Raw genomic sequence first — 26,220 nt, forward strand, 5'->3', positions numbered from 1 at the left:
ATTAATAGGTTCAGTATTTATTTATAATTAGTTCAGTATTTATTTATAATTCATAGTAGTCTCTAGAGATTTGGTATCTAACATCATCATGTGGCTCTCAAGAGATAGCAGAAAGTGGTGAATAAGAGATACTTAGTTCTGGCTATACAGACAGAGGTTCATAAAACCATAAACCATCCAGATTAGTCACGGTACTTAAAGACAAAGGGTTTTTTTGGGTAAATTGAGGACTAAAGCAGGTGTCATCACGGTGTGTTTGTGGGTCTGGATTTGTTTTCAACATCCATATCTGTGGTATGAGTTCCTTTTCTTTAGCTAACTATCCTGGAGTTATCTATAAGCTACATGAAAGAATATGCCGAGTCCATACTTGCGTGTATCCAGCTAGGATTCTCTTACAGGGAAGTTGCTGACGGAAAGGAGAGGAAAGAGCCAGAAGGAAGCCTGTGTATGTGTGCCCCCCACGTCCATTTTGGTGGACGCAGGTGGCTTCCGGGGCCTCCGTGAGCGGCTCTCCTGCAGCCAGCTCTCAGGGAGCAGTTTCAGGGCCCAGCTCGCCAGCCGCGGCCTCGTCAGAGGAGTCACCAGAACCTCGGTCTCTCCACAGACGGCCCAGGGCTGCGTTTCCCCAGCGCATGCAGCCTTCCGGGCTGACCCTGCTCTGCTCTTGAGAGAAGGTCACCTGCTTGAGCAGAAACTCCCGGGAGCGAGCCCTGGGCAGCTTCTTTAGAAGCCATATCTGCACTCCCCGGGGTCACAGTGTAAAGAACCCGCCTGCCAGTGTGGGAGACAAAAGGGAGGCTCACGGGTTCCATCCCCGGGTGGGGAAGGTCCCCGGAGGAGGGCCTGGCCACCCACTCCAGTGTTCCTGCTGGAGAATCCCGTGGGCAGAGGAGCCTGGCGGGCTGCAGTCCAAGGGCTCACACAGTCGGATACGACTGAGCGGCTCAGCAGCAGCAGGCTAATGTTCCCCGCACACTCATACTCACCGGCGCCGGGGCTGCCTGCCCCGGGGCTGCCTGCCCCCGGGAGCCCGCCGTGCCCAGGCCGGCTCTCCATGGCTGCTCTCTGCTCAGGGTCAGAGCAGGTCTGCGCCGCCATCCGTGAGGTTCTGTGCTGCGCCGCCACGCTCAGGCCTGTCCACTCTGTGCCCCGTGGCCTGTACCTGCCAGGCTCCTCTCTCCACACAGGTTCTCTATGACGTCTGTCAATTATCTACTGGAGTACTTTATGCCAAAATGTGATTAAAAAGTCTCATGTGCCTCCCTCCCCACAGGTAGCATGTTTGCACTTTTGCAGAGGCTTTAAGCAGATGAAGCGCTTCAGATCCCGAGGCCTCTAAGTGTCCTGCGGGCAGCGGGCCAGGGGTTTCAGGAGCCCCCCGGCTCTCACCGCACCAGCCCGCAGGGCACTGGGGCAGGCCTTGGCAGAGACCCAGCCCAGCCTCCCCCCTCCACACCTGTCTGCACGCACGGAAGCGGCGCCTTCCTGCCCGCCTCCCAGAGGTCTGTGGCACTCAACAGTTTTTCAAAGGAACAGAAAAAGCACAGTTCAGTAGTGGGTCTAATGTCCCCAGTTTTGCAGCTGGGGCTTCCTTTGGCCTCTTCTTTCAGAGCTAAGTGCCCCACTAGTGACGGGGGCAGAGAGCTCGCTAAGGGACAGGTGGGAAGTGTGATGGAGGAAGCTGCGAGGGGAAGGGAGGTTGAGGAACAAGGTGGTGAGTGGAAAACCGGGAGTGAAGTCACAGGTGCGCCTGACAATGAGGCATGGAGAGCTTCACCTCACATGGATTTTATTCAGAGGAAGAGAAGGTGAGTCAGAGGTGGAAAGACGCACCCTGCGATCTGCAGAAGGGTGTGGCTGCTCACTTCTCTGTCTCATCTCCGGTCCCATCACTGTCGGCTCCATAGTGGCGGGCGTGACATGGTCCCCGAGGGGCCCGCTCTGTGGCCAAGGACACGCCACAGCGCCCCGCCTCCCTCTCCGGTGGGCTCGGTCAGGGGAGAGTTCCCTCTCTGTTGTCCTGTGCTAAACTTTGTGACAAAACCAGGCCATCCCACCTTCCTTCCATGCGTCAGTTTCAAAGCATTTGCTGACATTCGGCTTCTTCCAAAAACAGGTTTTTCAGATTCCCCCACCCCAACTTTTGAGAGGGGAGAATGGAGTGTCACTTCCTTTCTTAAAGGTAATCAACTTTAACTCTTCAGTTGTTTAAAGTTTGGAAGTTGTAGCCACTGGCTGCGGATTACGGGGTGTGTTGGGATTACATTCTGGAAGAGGAGCACGAGGTGTGTTGAGAGGCATGATGGCAGGGGCCAGCGTGGCAGGCTCTGAGGCCGGGCTTCAGTAGCCCCCCACTGACTGTGCAGGCGGGTCACTTCACCCTCCAGCCTTCAGGTTCATCTCCTGTATAAAGACGGACGTCCTCAGTACCGTAACTAGAAGAATTAAGTGGCTTTTATGAAAGGAGCTTAATATAGTACCTGACATTTAGCAAATGCCACATAAATTGTTGCTGTTAGGAGAACTAAATTGAATGGCTTCTATGTTTATATAAATAGAAAGGTGGTCAAACAGTTGCTCCAATTAGAAAGGAGAAGGCAGTTATTCTCCTATACACGGTTTCTGCGACTAAAATTCAGGTTTTACTGCTGTTTTCCAATTGCTCTGCTAAACAGTTTACATAATTTTCACAACAATCTTTGGCGGATACTCTTATCCTTCCTACTTTACAGATGAGAAAACTGAGGCTAAGCGTAAGTAAATTTCTAAAGGTCCAAGAGCTAGTGAATCATCTATGTAATGTTTCAGAATTGCTGCTTTCAACTACTCCTCTATAATGCTCCCCAAATGTGCTTGCAGCCATCACTTACACGTATGCTGTGCAGTAATAAGACAGGAGAATTCTGTTCTTTAGCAGGACCTAATAAGGCAGATGAAGCCAGCTTCCTTTACCCCCACCCCTGTGTTATTGGCTTTCGGCCACGTGTTAGAATGAGGGAATCTCCGGTGTTTTCCTCCTAAGTGCTGAGAGTTATTTGTGACACAGTTTTATCCAGACCAGGGCCTTCTCGAGTGGCTCAGTGGCAAAGAATCTACTGGCCATCGCGAGAGACGCGGGTTCAGTCCCTGGGTTGGGAAGATCCCCTGGAGAAGGAAATGGCAACCTACTCCAGTATTCTTGCCTGGGAAATCCTTTGGACAGAGGAGCCTGGTGGGCTGTAGTCCCTGGGGTCGCAACGAGTTGGACATAACTTAGCCACTAAACAGTAACAATTATCCAGACCCAGTGGGAAAAGAAGCAAATATTTCTTAACTCCTTTCGTACACGAGGGATTAATCTTAGCTGCAAGTAGTGAATGACATTTGGGATAAAGCAGCCAGCAAAGGAGAACACTGGCGCAGCCTCCTGGTTGTCCCTGGTTCATCGCAGTATTTGCTCTGAGAGGCAGCATCGCTGCCTCGCAGGTGGCTCACTGTTGTAATTTCCAGAGAGCAAAGAAAATGTGCTCGTCTCCAGTGCCTGCTGGCACTGGATCTCCTGTAAATGTTCTCTGTGCTCATCTCGTCCTTAATTAGCCTGTCCATACTGTGTACAACTTGTAAGAGACCCTTGGTATACAGTTAAAAGTTTGAATCTTCAAATAAGATTATGCAGCAGACCTAAGTGGACCATCTCCATGTCCTTTTGGCAGCCAGCAGCATTCACTGCGCTGTTCCTCTGTACCTGGTAAGATCAAGTTATCTCCCATCAGTTCAGTTCAGTTCAGTCACTCAGTCGTGTCCAACTCTGCGACCCCATGGACTGCAGCACGCCAGGCCTCCCTGTCCATCACCAACTCCCGGAGCTTAGTCAAACTCGTGTCCATCGAGTCGGTGATGCCACCCAACCATCTCATCTTCTGTCGTCCCCTTCTCCTCCCGCCTTCAATCTTTCCCAGTGTCACGGTTACCTTCTGTGAACACCACGCCAGCCTGTTAGGCGATTCCCCGTCTCTGAATTCCTGTAGGATTTGCAGTCGGTAACACACTGGCTCATACTGACTTGTTCTCTGGCAGTTTCATGTGGGGAGAGGCAGGGAGCATGAGTCTCCTGCTGTGTCTGACTTGGGGGTAGGCAGCTGGGAGCTAAATAAAGACGTGAACAGAGAGGAGAGAAGGGGCAGAGGTGTGTGTCTGCCTTATCTCCCAAATTAGATTGTCAGCTTCTCAGCCCTGAGACAGTATCTGTGGTCCTATATCCTTTAATACTTTTTAGACTACTAGGCAAAGGGTGAGTGTGCAGTGCATGCTTGCTGCCTGAAGGCCTGAGGCTTTATTTCAATTCTTGGAGTGTGCCCGGAGATGCCATTCCATGCTCTTGAACTTCATGCAACCCCCAGAAGGTAGTTTTTGTAAACGTTACTGAAATGTTATTTACATTGAGTTGACGGTGTCTCTAAATGAGTTTTAGCTTGGTCCTTCATAGAACTGAAATCCTCATTTCAGAGGACAAACCCTACACCAGGGCTGCAGTGAAGATAGCGTATGTTGTTGTGCAGCACAGGCATTATTCTGAGGAAAGGTCTAACACCGAAATCCTGTAAATGACTAAAAAGCTACACTGAATTAAAGCTCATTCTGACCATGAGAAATGGCGTTTGGCCCCGAGGGGGCATCACCCGGTCCCCTGGCCAGGACTGGGAGGTGCGCCCTGCGTTCCGTCGTACCTCTGCCAGTCAGGTGACCACACGTCTGTGATCCATTTCAGGACCCGCTATTCTGCTCCAGTGATCTGTAATATATCTGTTTTCCTTACCTGTACTGATGATAATATCTTTCTAGTGATATTTAGAATCAGGTTAGGTAAGTCCTTCAACTTTATACTTCTTTCTTAAAATTACTTTGATTATTCTGAAACTTTGCATTTCCATATCCATGTTTTAAAAAAATTTTATTGTAGTATAGTTGATTTATAATGTTGTGTAAGTTTCAGGTGTACAGCAAAGTGATTTAGTTATACGTATACATATATATCTACTCTTTTTTAGATTCTTTTCCCAGGGACACTCAAATAAGTCACAGAGCTGTTATTCATTCAGGCCATCTAGGCCATAGGTAGAACGTGGCATTCCTAAGCACACAGAATTTACCTTTATAGAAAAGTTCCTTCCTACAGATTAGAACGAACCAGCACTTCACTACCACTCACTTTGTCTAACAACAAACCAGACTCCCTCACTCTTCCACAGAACTGGTAAGCGAATCAGCAATTTCATTTTAACCTTGGGCTTCTCCATTGTGAAACTAGATCTAATGAATAAAGCTAATCTTACCAAGTTAGTAAGGTAGAAGATGTCACATTCCTTTCTGAGTGTCTTTAGGTGCTGCTGCTGCTGCTAAATCACTTCAGTCGTGTCCGACTCTGTGCAACCCCACAGACGGCAGCCCACCAGGCTCCCCCATCCCTGGGATTCTCCAGGCAAGAACACTGGAGTGGGTTGCCATTGCCTTCTCCAATGCATGAAAGGAAAAGTGAAAGTGAAGTCACTCCGTCGTGTCCGACTCTTAGCGACCCCAGGGACTGCAGCCTACCTGGCTCCTCTGTCCATGGGATTTTCCAGGCAAGAGGGCTGGAGTGGACTGCCATTGCCTTCTCCCTTTAGATGCTACTGCCCAACTTTCCTACAAAGACTACAAGGCTAATTTACCTCCCTGAGGAAATACCGTATTACCAGTCAGCTATTGCTGAAGTCAGTGCTCAAGGTACTTCCTGTGTTACAAGACCAATTGTATAAATTAGACTACAATTTTTTAGAAGTCTTGAATCATGTTGGATGTGTAGAAGTGCATTCCAAAGATAAATATATAAAACCATCTCAGCTGAAAGAGAAGTAGGTTGTCGATCGTTCCTCAAGAGAAAAGAGTTACAAAGGAAAGCCCAGAACTGTTGACCTACCTTCAGCAGGGATCACTCCCCGGATAAAGCAGCACGTGTGTATTCCTCCAGCAGACCTTTACTGAGCACCTACTAGTGCCCAGTACTCTTCCGGGCACTGGGGTATAGCTCTGAACAGCGCGCCACCTCTTCACAAAGGCTTCACACCCGCAGTGTCCACTTTTCCCTGCCTGCGTTAGTTTACCCTCTAGACAGTATTATTGGTGTCTGCGTAAGTTAGAGGAAGACCCCCTTTGACCTGAAACGCTCTCTAGTTGCCCCCTCGTTTCTCGATACGCCTTTATAGAAAACTTACTCAAGAGTGTCTAAACCTCCCTGTCTCCATTTTTTTCCTCTCATTCTCTTTGCACATGCCCCAGTCATACCATCGTACCCATCGCTCCTCTGAGATTACGCTTGTCAATGCCTCATTAAATCTCACGTTGCTGAGTCTAATGGCCAGCTCATCGTCCTCATCTTGCTTGTCTTCTTAGTAGTAGCTGACAGTTCCTGTCTGATCCCTCCTCGAAAAGCCTTCCTCGCTTGGCTCCCAGGGCACCAGGTCCGCTGTTGGTCCCCTTCCTGCCTCACTTGCTCCTCAGCCTTCTTTCTTCAGTCCTTCTCTAAATCACGGAGTGCTCTGGAGCACAGTCCTTGAATCCTCCTTCCTCTCTACACGCACTGTCTAGGTGAAACCATTCCCCAATCCCACAGCCTCAAATGTCTCCTGAGAGTGGACGGCTCCGAGACCTCTCTTCTGACCTCCAGACTAATACACCCAACGCCTACCCAACATCTCAAACTCAGTGTGTCCAACACCAGACTCCCCACCTGCAATACTGGGTTAGTTTTGACTGCATGTAACACACACACACACACACACACACACACACATATCCCTAAAAAAGAAAAAGAACTAAGAGACAAAAATTGCTTAAATGACATAGGAATTTCTCTCACACATTTAAAGGAAACAATCTAGGCCTGCAAAGGTGGGCAGCCCAGACCGTGTGTGGCAGGCACACTCGTCATAGGGGCCTGGGCCCCCTGTCCCTCGTTACGCCTCCAGCTTTAGTGTGCTTCCTCTTTTTGTTGGTGGGAGAGAGAAATGGAATGGTCCTTCCCCTGTGAAAGAAACTTGCTAGAAATCCTAGACAGCTCTTCCGCTTGTAGCTCACTGGCCGGAACTTAGACCATGGCCAGATCTCACTACAGGGGACGTTGGGACGAATAGCAGTTTTTAGCTGAATGACAATGTATTCAGCTAAACCCGGGGGGAGGTGCTAAAGAGGATTAGACGGACCGCAGGGGGCAGCTAGCTGTGTCTGCCACACTGTGAACCTGGCTCTCCCCCAGCTCCCCGTTCCCTTGTCAGCCGCATTCTCCCAGTTGCTTAGGCCAAACGCCTTGGGCCAGCCACGGCTCTTTTTCTCTCCCAGTCTGCATCCAGTCCAGCAGCAAATCCTCCTGATTGTACTTTCAGAATAGATCCTGAATCTGGTAGCTCTGACCACCTCCGCCACTCTCATCGTAGTGTGGGCTATCATCACCTCTTCTGGGCTTTGGAAATAAGCTGCTTACAGGGCTCTCTGGTTCTGCCAGTCCACTCTCCACACAGTAGCACATCATCCCTCAAAACTTAAGTCACGTTGTGTCAATCCTGTGTGCAGAACTCCGCTTACCTCCTAGCTGATAAAATCCAAGGGGCTTAGTATTAAAAGGCCATGCATCGCTTGGTCCTGGCTCACCCTGATTAAATGTGTCTTCTCGCTTAATCACTCCACTCCAGCTCTACGGCTTCCTTGATGTTCCTTGAATATACAAAGTATGGGCCAATTTTAGGGCCTTTGTATCTATAAATACTGTGCCTTCTACCCTGAATGCTCTTCACCTAGATATCCCCATGGCTTGCTCCTTAGCTTCTTTCAGGTCTTTGATCAAATATCACATTATCAAAGAGACCTTTCCTAACAACCTATCTAAAATAGGATTCCCTCTTGAAAATCTTTTTCCCTTTATATAACTCTTTTTCTTCTTAACACTCAACATTGCTTGACCTTTCTTCTGATATTCTGTGTGTGTACATGCTCATATACTTTATCTATATGTCTATATATAACCATTTATATAACATATATAAATTTGATTATTGAACATCTTCCCCACGAGAACTTGAGTACAAACTTGGTCTCTTTTGTTAACCACCATCTTCCTATTAGTTCAGGGAGGTCAAGATAAAGTTCTCTGAGGACAGAAATGTAATGGGAACTTCCCCTTTCTTTTAAAGAAGCTAAAAAGTTCTTCTGCTTATATCTCATTGGCCAGTATTTAGATTATGGCTGGAGCTAGCTGCAGGGGAGGTTGGCAAGTCTAACAGTTTGAGCTAAGAATGAATGAAGAGGAGCCAGCTACGCAAAAGTCTAGAAGGCGAGCACTCCAGGCAAAGGGAATAGCGAAGTGAAAAGCCCTACTGTGGAAATAAGCTTGTCATGTAGAGGAGAGTTGTCCTATGTTTGGGAACAAAACGAAGTTGAGTGTGGCTGGAATAAGCAATTATGGAGAGACTGGAACACGATAGGGGCTTCCAGGTGGCTCAGTGGTAAAGAACCCCCCTGCCAATGCAGGAGACGAAAGAGACTCAGGTTCGATCCCTGGGTCGGGAAGCTCCCCTGGATGAGGGCATGGCAACCCAATGCAGTATTCTTGCCTGGAGAATCCCATGGACAGAGGAGGCTGGTGGGCTACAGTCCATGGGGTCACAAGGAGTCAGACACGAATGAAGCAATCTTGTCAATTTAGTACACACGCAGAACAAGGTGAGCAACAGAGGCAGGGCAGATCGCCAGGGAGGGTTTTGCATATCCCAGATGCAAAAAGGAAAAGAATAAAAAAAGGCCCCAGCCTCTTTGGCACCTCAGCCATTCTGCAACCTTTGGGGAATTCCAGGGGAACACTGCCAAAGGCACACGCAGCTATTTAAGTAACTGAAAGTGAGGAAAATTTAAACGGTGAGTTTCCCTATCGCACCCGTCCTGTGTTGAGTAGTCACACATGGTCCGTGCTGCCCACCAGCCGACACACAAGGGACCCGCGGGGCTGCATACGCCCTCGTCCCAGAAAGTTCTGTGAGTGCAGCTCTGGGGCAGCCAGTCAGAAGAGAAGTAGTGCCGAGTCTGCTTAGTCTCTCCTGTGACTTTTCTCTTAACCCTAGAATCAGTGCTTTCTGTTTAAGTGGAAATGATGCCTGTGGTGCCTAGATTAGCATGTGGCCCGTCGCATATGCACATGTTCTCTGTGACAGAGAAGATGGGAAAGACTGGTAAATCATATGCATTCTTAACCTCATTATGAGCACACTGCAGATGTGAAAATGCAACGTGTGGAAGTCATCAATGTGAAAGAGGCTTTCAATTTGTTGTAATAGGCGTTTTCTGTGTCTTATTGTAACCTAGGGATCTTGCTGCAAGAAACTGCCTGGTAGGTGAAAATAACGTGCTGAAAATCAGTGACTTTGGAATGTCTCGTCAAGAGGACGGTGGCGTGTACTCATCTTCTGGCCTGAAGCAGATCCCCATTAAGTGGACAGCACCAGAAGCTCTTAATTATGGTAAGAAGAGACCCTTCCTTTCTGGTGGTCAGAGCAGACTCCATCAGCACGAAACAGTCACCAGCAAAGTCCCAGGGCAGAGCAGAGCACAAGCGAGGATCCGCTGAGGGGCAGCACGCGGATGTGTGCATGTTCACACTCGGCACACTTGAGCACACACTTAACTCAGCAATTTTACGGGTCCGATTTCTGTGTGTAAGACTGCTAGATTTAAAAGATCATTACAGGTACAAGCACTGTTAAGTATGATGTGCATCTGGGAGTTTCTGTTGTGATCCAAGAAAAAGATTATTCGTATTTTAATCATCAGATTAGACCCAAAGTAAAAGTGTTGTGTGGCTCTGGACCATTTCCTTTGAATGCCTTATATTTGGTCCAATAATCTCATCTGATGTTAGGTTCCTAAAATACTAAGTCTGTAGTTTCTCACTCTGAAAAACTGACATGGTTTCTTAGCATCTCAGTCTCTGAAGCTTGTATAAATCTTTTGGGAAGAGACAGATGGAATATGTGTGTGTACATATCTGAGTCACTTTGCTGTACACCTGAAACGGACAGGACTCGACTACCCTCCAATATAAAATAAAAATCAAATTTAAAAAATATCATAAAATTATTCTTTTTTAATTTAAAGTGAAAGTACTTCATCATGAAAAATTAATATAAAGTATTTACAAAAGTCTTAATACCTCAATTAAAGACAGGTACTTTAGAAAAAGCTTTGCAGTAAAATTCATGTGACATGAAACTGACCGTTGTAAAGTGAACAGGTCAGGGACGGTTAGTGCCTTCACAGTGCTGCACAGATACTGCCTCTGTCTACGTCCAAGACGTCTTCCTCACTCCAGAATAAAACCTTACACCCGTATTAAGAAGTTATTCCCCCAACCGCTGGCAACCACAGACCTGCTTTTGGTTGCTATGTGTATACCTATTCTGCCTATTTCATATGAAGAAATGGAATCATAATATGTGGCCATTGGTATGTGACTTCTTTCACCCAGCATAAGGTTTTCAAGGTTCAACCATGTTACAGCATGTATCATTATTTTACTCCTTTTTATGGCTCAATAATATTCTAGTGTATCTATCTACCACAATTTATTTATCCGTTCATCCACTGATGTGTATTTGAGCAGTGTTTACCTTTTGGCTGTTGTGAATAGTGCTGCTTTAAACGTGTATACTAGGATTTATTTGTGTACCTATTTCCAGTTAATTCTGAGTACACGTACACACTAGGGAATATGGTAATTCTGTGCTTAAGTGTTTGAGGAACCACCGAATGTATTCCAGATCAAGCTTTGGAAGATAATTGTTTTGGAAGTGAGTTGGGATGGATCCGGACACCACAACCTGCTTTGTATTTTGCATGTCAGCAATGCTATGGAATAGATACATGCAGGTCGTTGTCATTGTAAGAAATTGACTAAGCTGTTCTAGTTTCCAGCAATACAGTTTTTTAACTTAACACTTCAGGTATACTAAGCCTCACCCTTAGTCTGTCTTCCCATGTGCTGGCAGGAGCAGTTACGGTAAGCTTTGAGGAATGCCACCACTCCTCAGAATCCAGAGAACATGGCAGTCCTGCTGTTTTCCACAGTGATGCTTCTCTGGGGTGGTTATTACTCTGAGGCTATATTCCTAAGGAGAACAATCACAAGATGAAAGAAAAGACTGTAATCTTTTTTAACAGAGACATTTTCTTAGATAATGAAACATTGCTAAGCACCTTCTTGTTGATTCTTACAGCAGCCCTGTGAGGGAGCCAGTGCTGGACTAGGGAGCCTTAAATACTTACCAATAAAATCCACTCTCTAGAATGTGCTCTTAATCCTGTTTGCCAGATTCTCTATATTACATTGCCTTTAAAATCTCTCTTACTGCTAAGCAATTATGCCAGTAAAATTCTGCCTTTTAATCAGAGTGTGTTTTAGTTGAATTTCAAGCTGAGTAAAGTATTTACCAAATACTTTAATTCAAAATTCTAATTCCAATATCTGTAAGAGCCAGACCTAAATTTAGCATGTCATAGAATAAAGACATGCTTCCCTGGTGGCTCAGATGGTAAAGAATCTGTGTGTAATGCTGGAGACCTGGATTTGATGCCTGGGTTGGGAAGATCCCCTGGAGGAGGGCATGGCAACCCACTCCAGTGTTCCTGCCTGGGGAATCCGTATGGACACAGGAGCCTGGTGGGCTGCAGTCCGTGGGGTCACAGAGAGTCGGACGTGACTGAGCGACTAAGCACGGCACAGATGAAGATCTCTGATGGGCAGTAAGGGACTGCTTTGGGCAGGCTTTCACGTTAATTTTATAAAATGCTGAACAACACACCCTCTCATCATACACATAAACTGAAAGTGGCTTAAAGACTTAAATCTAAGTCTTTAAGACACCATACAACTCCTAGAAAAGATCATAGGAGAAACATTCTCTGACATAAATCATACCCGTGTTTTCTAAGGCCAGTCTCCCAAGGCAATAGAAATAAAAGCAAAACTAAGCAAATGGGACCTGATCAAACGTAGAAGCTTCTGCACAGCAAAGGAGACTGAAAACCACATGAGAACACAGCCTGCAGAGCGGCCGGAGGTGTCTGGGGACGACGCGGTCACAGAGGCTGCACTTCAGAGGGGTGCAGGCGGCCCCCGCAGCCCAGCAACAGACAGACAGCCCGATAGACACTTCCCAAGCAGTGCCTGCAACCCGGCAACAGATACACAGCCCGACAGACACTTCCCAAGCAGTGCCTGCAACCCGGCAACAGATACACAACCCAATAGACACTTCCCAAGCAGTGCCTGCAACCCAGCAACAGATACACAACAGAAGCGTGCAGGCAGTCCATACAATCCAGCAACAGCTACACAACAGAAGTTTGCAAGCAGTTCACACAACTTAACAACAGACAGACAGCCCGATAGACACTTCCCAAGCAGTGCATGCAACCGGGCAACAGATACACAACAGAAGCGTGCAGGCAGTCCATACAACCCAGCAACAGATAGACAGCCCAATAGACACTTCCCCAAAGGAGAAAAACAAATGACCAACAGGCACGTGAAAAGATGCTCCACAGCACTGATCATCAGAGAAGCGCAGAGCAAAACCACATTGAGAACCGCCTCACAGCAGCCAGAATGGCCCTCATTGACAAGTCTACAGATGAACGCGGGAGAGGGTGTGGGGAAAAGGGAAGCCACTGTTGGTGGGAATGGAATTGGGTACAGCCACCGTGGGAAACAAGATGGGGGTTCCTCAGAAAACCAAAAGCAGGATTACCATATGACCTAGCCAGCCTACTCCTGGGCATATATCCAGACAAAATTCTAACTCAAAAAGATGCATGCACCCCCGTGTTCACAGCAGCAGTGTTTACAATAGCCAAGACATGGAAACAGCCTAAATGTCCAACAGCAGATGAATGGACACAGAAGATGGGGTACACATGTACAGTGGACCAAAAGAGAATGAAATGATGCCATTTCCATAACATGGGTGCACCCAGAGATTATCATACTAAGTGAAGTAAGAAAGAGAAAGACAGGTACCATATGATATCATTTATATGTGGCATCTAAAATATGACGCAGGTGAACCTATCTGTTAGAATCATAGACATAGAGAACCAACTGGTAGTTGCCAAGCAGGAGGAGGTTGGGGTTAGCAGATATAAGCTTTTACATACAGAATGGATAAACAACGTCCTACTTTGTAGCACAGAGAATATTCAATGTCCTATGATAAACCATAATGGAAAAGAATATTTTTTAAAAAATGTATGTACAGGTATAACTGAATCATCTTGCTGTACAGCAGAAATTAACACAATACTGTAAGTCAACTATACCTCAGTAATAATATTGATAAAAAGTTTAAAATCAGAACAGTTGAGATGAGGGAGAGATTTCTAACAGGATGAGAAGGAAGCCAGGGTTATTTATTACCCCATCCAGTGAGGGAGTTCCTGAGTGTGTACACGTGTCACGGCAAACGGGAGAAACGTTTTAGTTCTCCCAGAATAAAATTACTGAAGATTGGCTCTAAATCCTAGCATTTTTTTTTAACAAGAGAAAATATATTTTATGGAAGTCTTATTTGTTGTTCTACATGGAGATGTAATGTAAAGCAAGGCTGCTATCATTAATACTATGTTGTATATCTGAAAGTTGCTAAAAGAGTAGATCCTTAAAGTTCTCATCACAAGAAAAAAAATGTTGTGACGGTGGATGAAGTGTGTGATAGTGTTAACTAGACTTACTGTGATTATTTTGCAATACGTACAAATAGTGAATCATCATGCTGTACAACTGAAATTCATATAATGTTATATGTCAATTATACCGCAATAAGAAATGCTATCAATTCCTTAAAATAATCCAGTTAAAAGCAGATTCAAAAATCAGGGTCACAGAGTTAGGTTATAAGCTTTCACTTCCAGAGTGTGATCTCTGTATACATCACAAGTGGCCATTCTTGATCTCTTCCCAGATATTGTCTTACAAAAAGGCATTGGGTTCTCTGTGCCTTACACGTCCTTGAAGAGTTAATTAGTCTTAACTTGTGGCCATTGAATGACTTTCATAAAAAGTTTTGAATCACTGAATGTAAGGCATGAAAAAAGTTGATGTACAGACAAGGCAACTAATCTTTGTACTGACTCGCATAGTGAATGTCCATAATTACTGTCTAGTAAGAAGGAAGCCAGTTCACACAGCTGGAGACTATGATCCCCAAGTACACTCCACACTCTGATGTCAGGGTGGTTAGCATAGCACTATTGTGCTATTTCCTTGTACTGTTTGCAAGAAAGAGAAAAGGCCGTCCTACTCACGTTAGCAAGACATTTTTAGAGGCTAGGCATTTATAAATCCTGGAATGGCAGAAGTATGTTGGAAAATCTTGGAAGCTCATAGCCTTTTTGCTTCTGCTCCTTGATGTCACATTCATTCCAGAAGGTATCTTTGTTTGGCTTTTATCTCTGTGTTTGTCTAGAAGATTACCAAGGGGAAGAAACAAAACCAAGAACTTAGCTTATGTAATTCAGTAAAACAGGTGCACCAAGATATTTTGACCAAACAAGGCACCATGTAATTTAAAGAAGTTGTTTAATCAGCAAGCTATGTTAATTTCTACTCTATTCAAAACACAGAAAAAGTGAATTTTGCACAAATGAAACTGTCAATGGAGAAAATGAGACCTTTAGGCGTGTAAGAATATCTGTAAACAGTGATGAGTTAAAAAAAAAACCTGAAGTTAAGAAACTTTCCTTATTGCTCTAACTTTGTAATTTCACTAGAAAGAAACTGAATAAAGGCAGAAAACAAAACTACGCAACTCCCAGCTTATTTACTCTCCTAGGCACTGATGTATACAAATTCATATCTTTTTTATATAAACCATCCATCTCATTTAGAGGCCACAGAGAGAGTAAGCTTGCATACTGAGTGAGTATGTATGCTTGGTGGGGGAAATGTGATTTGGAAGGTGGTTTGGTTAAACTAACAACCTGAACACTGTTCATTTAATTGGTGTATCACTCCTCCTGGAAAGCAAAACTAATCAAGAGAATAAGATCCCTAATTGTTGAGTTCCTGGTAAGTTTTAACATGCGACTGACACAGACACACACAACCAGAAATTGTTGCCTGCTTACCCAGTGAGCTGGCTGTGATCTGTCCGCCCTCCAGGGAGATACAGCTCTGAGAGTGACGTGTGGAGCTTCGGCATCCTGCTCTGGGAGACCTTCAGCCTGGGGGTCTGCCCCTACCCTGGAATGACAAACCAGCAGGCCCGGGAGCAGGTGGAAAGAGGTGAGCGCGAGACACGGGGTAGCGGCGCCCACGGCCGCCACCGGGGCAGGCTGAGGCAGAGGAAGGGGGTGCTGTTTGGGTACGTGATAGACAGAAGTGTGTGTGTTCAGTCACTCAGTCGTGTCCGACTCTTAGCGACCCCGTGTCCTATAGCCCACCAGGCTCCTCTGTCCTTTGAAATCCTCTGGGATTTCAAAGACAAGAACACTGGTTGGGTTGCCGTTTCCTTCTCCATGGGGTCTTCCCGACCCAGGGATCGAAGCCAGGTCTCCTGCTTGGCAGGTGGATTCTTCATCACCAGCTATCAGCGAAGCCCACTAGAAAGAGGTGTTGGTACATCTACTTTTGAACCTTAAGGATGGTGTGGATCTTACACAACAAAAACCAACCACAAAGACTGTGAAACATCCCAGCACCTTGGAGATAGAAGACTCTAGGCTCTTCCACTGCCTTTGCCTAGTGTGACATCTGCAAGGCTGTGCCATTCACTGTCTCCCAGGGAAACAGTTAAGAGGCTGAGGAACAGTACCTATTTTTCATTCTATGCCAAATAAACATCGTTAATGTCCCTATAGTTGAAAGGCAGTTAGACTTCAGGAAGAAGTTGACAGTCTCGTAACAGTTCTAAAGAGACCCCGTGGTATTCTCAGGTCAAAGGTAGGCCTCAGCCTGTGATGGTGACACCCTCACGGGGGCCTGTGTGTCCACAGCTGTCAACACAGTGCCAGCGCCCTAGCTGCAGGCCCCTCCACGGGGGCAGGGTTGTAGGGTTGGGGGCAGGAGGGTGACTTGCCCGCGTCCTTCCTAACCCTGAGGACCGTGCGGACAAGCACGCGTCCCACCCAGCACCCTGCTGGGACTCTGCCCGGTGACCGAATTAAAGGTTCCTCTCAGCTATAGAGGAATATGACTTGTAGTCATGCTTATTTCACTTTTGAGGTCATGTTTCTAAACCTCAACCTCTCTTCACCTTCAGAAACCTGAGCTGAAGAGGTGATTTAGAAAAGAAAAACTGCCCATAACATCTAAAAGCAAATACTTAGAGCAGCTAAAACACACACTTGTGTGTGATGTTCCTCACGTCAGGCTTTCTTCATTTGTCACAAACACAAAATGGGTTCGTGGAGCTAGGGGGTAATGATGTTGCTCTATAATATTAGAACTTGCGTCACTTACAGGGAAAAAAATCAGCCTGCCCTAAAATGGCATTTTTGTTTCTGTTAACCGACAACATACGGTCCTAAAAACTGCAAACTGCGTGATGCTCTGTGTGAACAGTGGTATCTTGTTATCCGCATCGTAAATTCTCTGTTCTTCTCTTGTGTCTCCAGGATACCGAATGTCAGCCCCTCAGCACTGTCCAGAGGACATTTTTAAAATTATGATGAAGTGTTGGGATTATAAACCTGAAAACCGCCCCAAGTTCAGTGAACTTCAGAAGGAGCTCGCTGTCATCAAGAAGAAGATCACATAGTGACCGAGCAGCGTGGGCGCGGCCTCTCCTCCCGCAGAGTAATTCTGTTCCCCTTGTTAACCATGAGTGTGTGCAACCGTCTTCTAAGGTTACTTTTTTTATTAACTGTTTTTTAAATATGTGCTGTTTAAAAAAACAAAGTCAAAGGCAAATGCATTGAAGAAGCAGTCCTTGCACGGGCATTCTTCGTACACTCCAGCAGTCCGGCCACGCCCTGCCGTGTGAGCAGACAAGCACTAGGCTCCAGTGTGCAGGGAGCCTGCCTGTCTGCCCCGCACCGGGACCACTGGGTCCGCAGAGGCATTTTCCTTCAGGCCCGGCTCCCAGCTGCCGTCCCCGGCCGCGGACCCTGCTCCGTCCGTGGGCCGCCCCGGGCACACGTGCTTGCGAGGCACGTTCCGACCAAAGCCGGTTTCTGCACCGCCAAGGCAAGAGTGTGTGTGTAAACATCATTTCACACTGAGAACTGTTCAGACCTCCCAGGGGTTTTCTCTCCTTTCTCGCCAGAAATAAGCACAAGAACCCTCACGTTTCCTCCTCCGAGTAAGCCTGTTGTTCCCCTCCTCTTTTGTCGGAGATAGTGGCTGGAGTCTCCTCACAGAGCTGTGAGTTGAGGCTGCGGCTTTTAGAGACCGTTTTAGATGGCTGTGACCTGTGATGGCAAGACCCAGGTTGGAACAGAGTGGTCTGGAGAAGGGGCAGCTAGAGTAGTCATCACAGAGAAGGGAAGGAAGACAGAACATCTGCCTTCTTACCAGGGTTACGCCTTTACACACACACACACACATACACACACACTTACTTTATGATCTGAATTCATGAAAAAGGTTCTGAGAAGTGTTTTCAGGAGTTCTTAGATACAGCCTTCTTGGCAACCAAAAATTGTTTAGGGAAACTCCAGTGCACAAGTCCACAGAAGTCACTGCACGCTTTGAAGCACCTTCATTTGAGAGGAGACATCTCGGGATTCAGTTCCTTTCATTCGTGCCAGCTTCCAGGGCTGTCAGAACCGAATGGTCCTAGTTCATAAACACAGTCATGTGTGTGCTCCCGTGGGCACATGTGCACGCTCACCCCACACACACAGATAATACCAAGAAGCCAGGCAGGTGTGAATGGAGTAAACGGCTCAGAAGTCAGATGAGCATTATTAAGGAGAAGGCTGTAGAGGCGGCCCTCCTTTGTCCACTCTCTCTGTTCATTGACTCTCACACCGCTGCCTGGAAATTCTTACTGTTAGCTGACAGGTATGTGAGCACACTTTGGAGATGCGTCACATGGAGAGAACGCTGCCGAGTTCAAACTAGGATTCTCTTGAGCTGAATCTTAGCCGCATCCAGGGAGCTTACCCCATGCTCTGTATATAGTTGCCTCAGGAAACACGTGTGTGTAAGAGACGGTCACGCTCAGGGGTAAATGTGGCTGGGAGCTTTTAGCAAGTGCTCCGGCCTGTGTCCAAACGCACAGCAGTGATGATTTGGTCTACATTCAGTGCGGGAGCTTATGGGATGGACATGCCTCCTGCCCCATCTACCTGTTTGCTGCCTAGGAATATCACTGCCCACAGCTCCCAGCCAGGAGTGCTTTCAAGAGCATACGGAGTAATGCGGAAGAGAAAAATGGCTATGTGTGTGCAAGTTTCATACACATTTAACGATTACCACATCCAGACTCAAACGAAAGTATGATAAACTTGCCCTCAAAAATAATGCAATATACAAAGCAACTTCTTTTAAAATCAGCATTGTTTCCCTTCTGTCAAATATTATGAGTAAATGAAACCTTGTTTTGATAGCATAAACTGTGGTAAATCACAGTACAGACTCAAGATTAAGACCTCTGGTCTATAGTCACTTGCCAGCTTTCAAAAGCGAGAATAAAATAGGGAATTTCTGCCCTTTGCTAGTGCTTCCAAGTGCACTTCTGTAGCATTCTTTATTTAAAAAAAAAACAAAAACAGCCTCCTACCACTTAGCAGCCCCAAAACTTAGCTCTCAGCAAAGAGAGAGAATGAAGGTTTGGGCTTTAATTTTGTGAACAAGACCTGAAGCTTAACCTTCGCATTCTGGTGGGAAGAACGAACACAGCTTTGAAATTTCACTCATCCAGGCCGTTAGAATTTACAATTCACATCATAACTCTATGCTTAAACTAAAGAAGCTTTTCATAACATCGTGACATCTGCAGCATTTAAATTCTGTCTTATTCTGTGTCCCAAAGCAGGCTGTGGTATAGTTCAGGGTTAATAACTTCTTTCAGGGTCATATCAGTTGTATAGAATATTCAGTTTAATATAGGCACATGCATTATGCAGACCATTTTTTTTTACCATTAATTTTGTTGTTCTGGAAGCATAAGTTATTCATCCCTTCTGTCATTGATAATTATTGGAATTATGTACTTTAGGAGGCTAATCCATACCCAAAAAGCTCACATGCAAATACTCTTCTGAATTTGCAAGTTGATGTAGGGAAAGAAGGCTTCAGAAACATACAAAATAGTATGACTTGTTCAGTAAGAAAACAGTGGTAACCCAAACTGCCACTGGTCTGAATGTCATTCAGCCAGGTCACAAATCTTTGTGTTGTGAATGGGTTTTTCAAGTGTTGCATCTCATCTCCTGTTCAGTTGCTGTCGTAATTCCTTAAATTTATGACTACCGAGTAGGGGGCAGGTGAGCCCAGGCAGCTGGACCCTCACCTGCGTTTTTCTGTCTTGAGTCACCAAGGAACCTGTATGAGAAAGAGACACGTAGGTCATCCTTCTTCAAGGAAAGAAATCTTTTATTGTCAGGTAGGCATTTATTATCAACACAAGAAACCTAAGATAACCTAAGGTTACTTCCCAAAGCCAACATACTCTTTCTCTTCCAGGAAATAATAATAAAGGGTGAATAGGTTTCGTTTAGGTGCTCAAACCCAAAGGTTTCATTTCAGTCCATCCTGTCACTAGGTCCCCAGTGAAAGGTCTCGTGCAAGCATTTCTCTTTTATCTCTCAAATTTAATAGTCAATATAGTTCTTCATCCATAATCCACCGTTTTATCATAATAGTGTATTATTGAAACCTCTTACTGGCATTATCAGTGTAGAACATGAGTCTAACTGTTTCGGCCAGTTTTCAGTGCATATTTCACAACTTTTTTCATTTGAGGGTTGTTTTTAAAAGAAAAGAAAATGTTCAGTCATTGAGATAGTCTTCATCCTTTAATCCACAATATGATTTTTTGTGTATGTTAAACTCATGTTTCAGTTGTGCCATATAGTCTTACATAAAGTTTGGCTAATACCACTAAAACAGCTATAGCTTCACAACACTGGTGTGACAGGGGTCGTGAAGAAAGTGTTTCCACTATGTGCCACACACTGAGGCCCTTACAGAGGGATAAACATAAAAATGGCAGCACAGAGATACATGTCAAGGTCGTCCTTCAGTCACCTCGGGCCCACCGCCTCTTGGCTCATCCTGGTGAGTCTCCGGGCGCCCCAGAAATGCCCCTGGAGCATTTCCTGTGAGTCTCCGGGCGCCCCAGAGACACCCCTGGAGCCCTTCCTGTGAGTCTCCGGGCGCCCCAGAGACGCCCCTGGAGCCCTTCCTGTGAGTCTCCGGGCGCCCCAGAGACGCCCCTGGAGCCCTTCCTGTGAGTCTCCGGGCGCCCCAGAGACGCCCCTGAAGCCCTTCCTGAGTGTGCCCTGTGCACAGTGTCCGTGACTGGGTGTCCTCTGAAGGGAGAGCAGTTGATATTTTCTAAAAAGGAGTTGTTTGCCTTAACCTTCCTTTTACATATGCATACTCCCCCATCACAAGATTGGTACTTTAGATGTTTCTTATCAACAGAATTGACTGTCCATAAACACTATTCTGAATCACATAAAGACTAATTTTTGTGTTTAGGAGGTCACAGCCCTCACTCAAACAGAATAAATGCAAAATATAAAAGACAACAAAGGGGCAGATAATTGCAAAAGACACGGTTTCTTTATGTATTAATATGTTAATTAAATGAAAAAGATTTTATATGAAAATGAGTTTATATTACATTTCCATTATACTATTAAGTTAGCATGAAAGTTTACCATTAAAATAAAGTGTTACCTCTTTTACTACTAACTCTGATTTGCTTATAAATACCAGAAAAATTTTTATTAAATATTTTAGTTTTATTTATTTTCTCTCTTTTGAGTTTCATATCAAGTCTGAATACTGTATTATTTGGGAGGATCCAAAACCACATCTTAATTTCTGCCAAAGAAAATATTCTGATTTAGAAGTCAGGATTTCAAGTACCACGATTACCTGCTTGAAGGAGCTACTGGTACAGCCACAGAGTCCCATCAAATTCTCCTTTAGAAGACGATGCTGTAACACAGAAGGTGTGTGAACTGTATGTCTCAGTCCTAATTCGATTTAAGGGAATATTTATTACCCCTTTAAAACCGTCCTACTGCGTCATGCTGATGCAGAGGCTACGTTCTGAACTGTTAAGTGTAGACATTCAAACTCACTTAGCTGCCTAGTAAGGACTGAGATTCTTAGGTGGGAGAAAAACCCTACTGTACTGAATTCCTAATCACTTTAAATTGTGGAGAAGTGATGAGCGTAGGCTTCAGTACCTCTGCTAATAAGGCACCAAGGCGAGCGTGTGCAAAGGAGGAAGAGGAAAGATTCCTCTACGGCAGGAAGATGCAGCCCCTACGGAGACTGTCCCGAGTTAAAGTGGAACCAAGACTCTGACGGTGTCACTGGGGGGCCTGGGGAGGGCAGGCCCAGCAGGTCAGACCCTTCCCTGCGGAAAGTTTAGCAGAAGCAGAGAGGTCACCTGCCGGCGTGGGGCCTTCGTGCGGGCGCACCAACCCTTCTCCTGTCCACGGGGCGCGGTCTCCCGGCTCTCACTCCGAGCTGATGCTGTGCTGGCTGACACGCGCTCACAGTCTGGCCGGCTCGCAGGTTTGGCCACATGTGTTCAGACTCAACAGAGACTACTCAAGGTCTCTCTGTGTGTGAGTTAGTGATCCTGTTTCCTAAACTCAATCGCTGATTATTCACACCTTACTAGAAATCTGGTTGCAGCGGGGCCGGTCTTCTAGAAGGGAGAGTGTGCTGAGATCAACACTGCTTCACCTTTTGGCGGATGTTAACTCACAGGCTACAAGAGGCACCCCAGGGCGACCTTCCTGGGATGAGCTCTGCTCTGGGAAAGCGTGCGGTCCAGCAGGGCAGGAGGAAAATGACCAGTTGAATAGCAGTGCTCCTTGTCTTTACACTGGTGGCATGGGAGGGAAAGCAATCAGGGCACCGTCCTAAAGCCTGTCTCTGCACAGCCTGGCCAGCAAGGTCAGACACGGAAGACAGAGCAGAGACACCCACGAAGGAAGACCAAAGGGCAGAAAGGGCGAGTGCAGAGAACCAGCGTGGTGACTCACGGGCTCACCCGCCAGCACGTACATGCAGCATCAGCGAGGGACGGCGAGCCCTCAAAAGGGAGTTTGGAGGTGCTTCCCACTGTATGTTATTAAACTTACGCACATCTCAAGTCCCTGCAACATGTCTTGAAGGACACTGAGTCAGCCATTGATCTGATTTTCTCTGCGTTCCCTGTACTCTCAAGAGGAAGCCACTGTTGAGTGGTTCTTCTGGAAGACGGCAGATATGACAGTGGTTCAGCCCACTTCTTAAGCAGTGAGGAGCTGAAGGTGGCGCACGAGTGTCTGAGGGGTCAGCGCTGGAGGAGAACTGCAGTGAGAGGGCCCACTTTGTGTTTTATGCAAGAAAAGATCCCTCATGGGGGTCTCCTGCTTGCAATGTAAACAGATTCCGCTTCCCTCCGTGCCAGCAGGCTTGTAGGAGCTTCCAAAGAAGAACATTTAGGAGTCACTAAAAAGATTCAGATCTTGAATTCAGACATTACCTTCCCAAACGTTACTGCTGAAATTGGAAGATGTGAGTGTTCTACGGAGGAATGAAATGTTCTCAGTAATGGTAATGACCCCGGTAGCAGAAATTTGTAATGTTTTCCCTCCGCCTTATTCATTCAAGAGCTTTTTCTCAACATCTGCCACGGCAGGTTCAAGGAATCCTGCTGGGCGCTGGTTCGTCTGTTTTCTTTCTTTTTTTTTCTTTCTGGTTGGTGCTGATTGTTTCTCTCTTAACAAAACAGAAGAGCCTTTTCTCATCAGCTTTTATCCGTGTCTTCACCGGCCTAGACCGAAGAGCTTCTCTGGTGCTCAGGGCACCTCCCAGGGAGCTCCCAGCGGCCACCCGCCAGGCCGACTGCACACGTGCTGCGAGAGGCCTGGGGCAGAGGCAGCTCGGAGCACAGAGGCCAGGCCACGGTCTCTGGAGGACACAGGGCGACTGGGTGGCGTGTGCGGGACCGCGCTCAGTGGAGGCTCTGGGGAGACTGTCCCAGGACGGAAGGACCACCGTGGGCCGGCACGCCCGGGGAAGCAGCCTGCTGACTTGCCCCAGGAAGCTCGTTAGGTGACCTAACGCCGCCAGAGAAATGCCAAAACACTAACGGCTATTTTCAACCTCTGGAGATTTTCGATCCTCCCACTCCACTCTTCCCTGCCAGTAAGTTTTATTGTTTCCTTCACTCCCCTCTTGTCAGCAAATGTCTGAAAGCACTTCAGTTGTACAATGTCAGAGACTTTTTCCATTGCTTCAGGAAAGAGGGTAGCAAGTATGAAGACTCCAGTTTAGAATAAGGCATCCACCTAGAGATTCAGACCCCAAAGCACCGTTGTATTGAAACCAAGCTCTCCTCTCCACGTTCTCCCAGAGCAGTACCCTTCCTCCAAAGCCACGCATCACTGTCCTGTCTGTGACAGCATCTTAGAATGAGCACCTTCCAGAATCTCTCCAAAGCAGATTCTAAAATGACACACTGAGAAATCAGATTTCAACAATTAAAGTGATAGCAGGAGCGCTATTTTCATCTCTGTACTCAGTTAAAACACCCATGAGAAAACTGGAGCCATCCAGGGAGTTCATCTTATCAGCAGCTCGAGTCTTATTTTGAAAGAACAGGATGGATGTCAGTGGGAAATAGCAGTGTTCTGAGCAACACAGGATGAGTATAAGATGGCCATTGAAAAATAAATCCCAATTCCCACATTAAAACAGCAAAAATCTGAGGATGAAAAATGAAGTTGTTTTCAAACTTACTAATTTTCTTCATGTCAAGTTGTACATCCTTGGGGGTTCATCTTTTGGGTTACCTGAAAGATATTTATGAAGCAAAAAACCAAATCCCCTCCCTCCAACCCCTGATACAACTTGAATTTCTAAGTGCACTGAATTCAGAAACTTAAGGGCTAAGAGGGAATCTGGAATGTTATTACTGATATAATAACAGTAACAGATATAACAGATAATAACAGGCAAGAGAACCATCCTGGCAGTTTTGCAAGCTTGCTAATCCATGTTTTTATTTTTTCAAACATGGAAGATAGTGGGGTGGGACGTGGGGGGCAAAATACTATTACCTAGAAATTTTCCTTTTGCAAATAGTTTGACTTGGTAGAAATAAACTTGCTTGCCTGCTCTTAGGAAATGCCTGACTGTTGTAAGCAAATGCAGGCGGCATGGTGCGCAGAGCCACGCTTAATACGGCTGTGAATGTTCTCCCCTAACCCAAAGCGTAGCAGGTCGTATATTTAGACGAGAGGATGCTACGGAGGCCCATTCCCTGCCAGTCTAATAGCTTTGTGGAAGACCAGTCCCAACAGAAATGAACTTACTTGCCATGATTTCTTCTCTGATCCTAGGCCTTTCACACTTCAAATGCATAGAAAATATACATGTTTTAATGGAATTCACTATTTTTGACTTTCGTGTCAAAGAGATTGGTTCCAGAAGGTTCACCTGATTCCCCATAACAAGTATATTTTATAATCCCCTGTGATTCTAAATTCAATCCCAGCTTATAGGTTCTGAGCATCACACCAAAATCAAAGATAAAGGGGAACTGGTACAGAGGGGTTTTGGTTATTTCTGACTTATGACCAAAGTGGCCAAAAAACATGACGCTCCCTTTTGCTTGATGACCATTTCACCATGTGAAGTGTCAGCTGCCCCACGCCATCCTGAGACAGAGCCAGACTCACCATGGACCAGTGGCCGATTTCCTTCGGCATTGAGATTTCTTCCTGAAACAGTTTTACTAGTCAGAGGCGTAGTTTTATGTTTACTTTATGCTAAATATATTAAAGCAGACAGCCTGTTTAAGTAACCCGAGTGCAGCAGGGATTGGTGGCGGTGTGGGTTCTGCCGACTTTATGGTTTGGTTTCTTGGTGTTTTCTCTTGGTTTGATCGGGTGAGTGCCCCGAAAGATCGGACCTCTCTGAAGTCATAGCCATACAACCACATAGGGTTAGGAAAAGCCATGTAAATGCAGGAGAATCAGGTCAAGTTGTCACAGTCCCGGAAACAGGCCTGACTTCTTTGGGGAGCGCAAGCACACAGAAGCGAAGACAAAATGTACGGACGGCCCCTAGTGCCGGCCTGCAGCGAGTGGCGGCAGAAACGCGCCTTTCTGGGCTGCTTCCGCTCCCCTTTGTTAGAAGATGCGGGTGGGATAGGGGGCGGGGAACGGGCCTGCCCTCAGCCCCCACGGTACCGGGTACCGCGCTCCACCGGGAAGCCTCATTGCGAGCAGGGCACCCATGGTACTGCGCTCCACTGGGAAGCTTCATTGCGAGCAGGGCACTCCTGTATGGTTTCCTCTCAGCGCCAATGTTGTCAGGTTAAAGCACCCGTAATCTTCTCTTGTTATTTTAAAATAATGTATTTGTGAAGCGGATGAAAGAAACACTGGAAATAGGGTGCCTCTCATAAAGAGCTCAAGTGTAAGACACACAAGCAAGGCCTTGGCTGAGTCTGTCTGGCTTTGGAAACAAGTCTGAGAGTGAATGAGATAGGTATCTAGGTGGGTAGCTGTCTGGTCTTTTACCGTTTTTAATGCGGATCTGTATTTAACACTTATTTGTTAGTTTTACATTCAGAAGAAATACACTTTGGCTAACATTGTAGGATGTTTTTAAATTGTTTTCTACTTTTTTAAAACATAATTTCATCGTTTTTGTAAGCGTAGATCATTTTTGAATAGCCCTTTTTTCCTTTCCAATAGACCAATTACCGCTCATAGATCGGTGGGACTTTGTTTAACTGTATTCTTATAATAAATGTGAAATACTTGCAGCAAACTGTGCCTTGTCTTGTTTCATCTTCCCGTCGTGTTTATGTTTCTCCTCCTATTCTGTATAAATATTCTCGAAGCAGAAGAAAAGGGAGGAGAGATTTCCATGGTAACTGGCCTCCTAGGGATGAATAGCGCCTAAGAAATTATTAGCTTTCAGTTTCTCTGTAATGAAGCTTATGCGTTCCGATGACGGTGGGCCTGTGT

General features: G+C 46.1%; 1 protein-coding gene and 1 long non-coding RNA gene across 19 annotated transcripts in view; one reads left to right on the forward strand and one right to left on the reverse strand.

Moving 5' to 3' along the window:
- FER (FER tyrosine kinase) overlaps nucleotides 1-20,920 on the forward strand; it is a 484,930-nt gene extending 464,010 nt beyond the window's left edge. For 13 of the 18 annotated variants that reach the window (XR_014058060.1, XR_014058059.1, XR_014058061.1 and 10 more), the window contains 3 exons: nucleotides 9,370-9,524; nucleotides 15,218-15,340; nucleotides 16,672-20,920. Coding sequence is in view for 9 of the 18 variants with exons in the window: in XM_081505338.1 (XP_081361464.1) it covers nucleotides 9,370-9,524; nucleotides 15,218-15,340; nucleotides 16,672-16,814 (421 nt within the window). In the remaining 9 variants the exon portion in view is untranslated. The remainder of the gene's footprint in view (nucleotides 1-9,369; nucleotides 9,525-15,217; nucleotides 15,341-16,671) is intronic. The other 5 variants (XR_014058074.1, XR_014058065.1, XR_014058064.1 and 2 more) reach the window with 1 other exon arrangement.
- Nucleotides 20,921-20,965: 45 nt separating this feature from the next.
- On the reverse strand, nucleotides 20,966-25,896 carry LOC145511703 (uncharacterized). Its single transcript, XR_014058085.1, has 2 exons — nucleotides 24,922-25,896; nucleotides 20,966-24,033 (listed from the first exon to the last, which is right to left on the reverse strand). It is a non-coding gene; the product is annotated as an uncharacterized LOC145511703 (long non-coding RNA).
- Nucleotides 25,897-26,220: the final 324 nt, after the last annotated feature.

The sequence above is a fragment of the Giraffa tippelskirchi genome, chromosome 6, assembly GCF_054371585.1.
Source record: "Giraffa tippelskirchi isolate mGirTip1 chromosome 6, T2T-mGirTip1v1.2.pri, whole genome shotgun sequence".
Taxonomy (NCBI): Eukaryota; Metazoa; Chordata; class Mammalia; order Artiodactyla; family Giraffidae; genus Giraffa; species Giraffa tippelskirchi.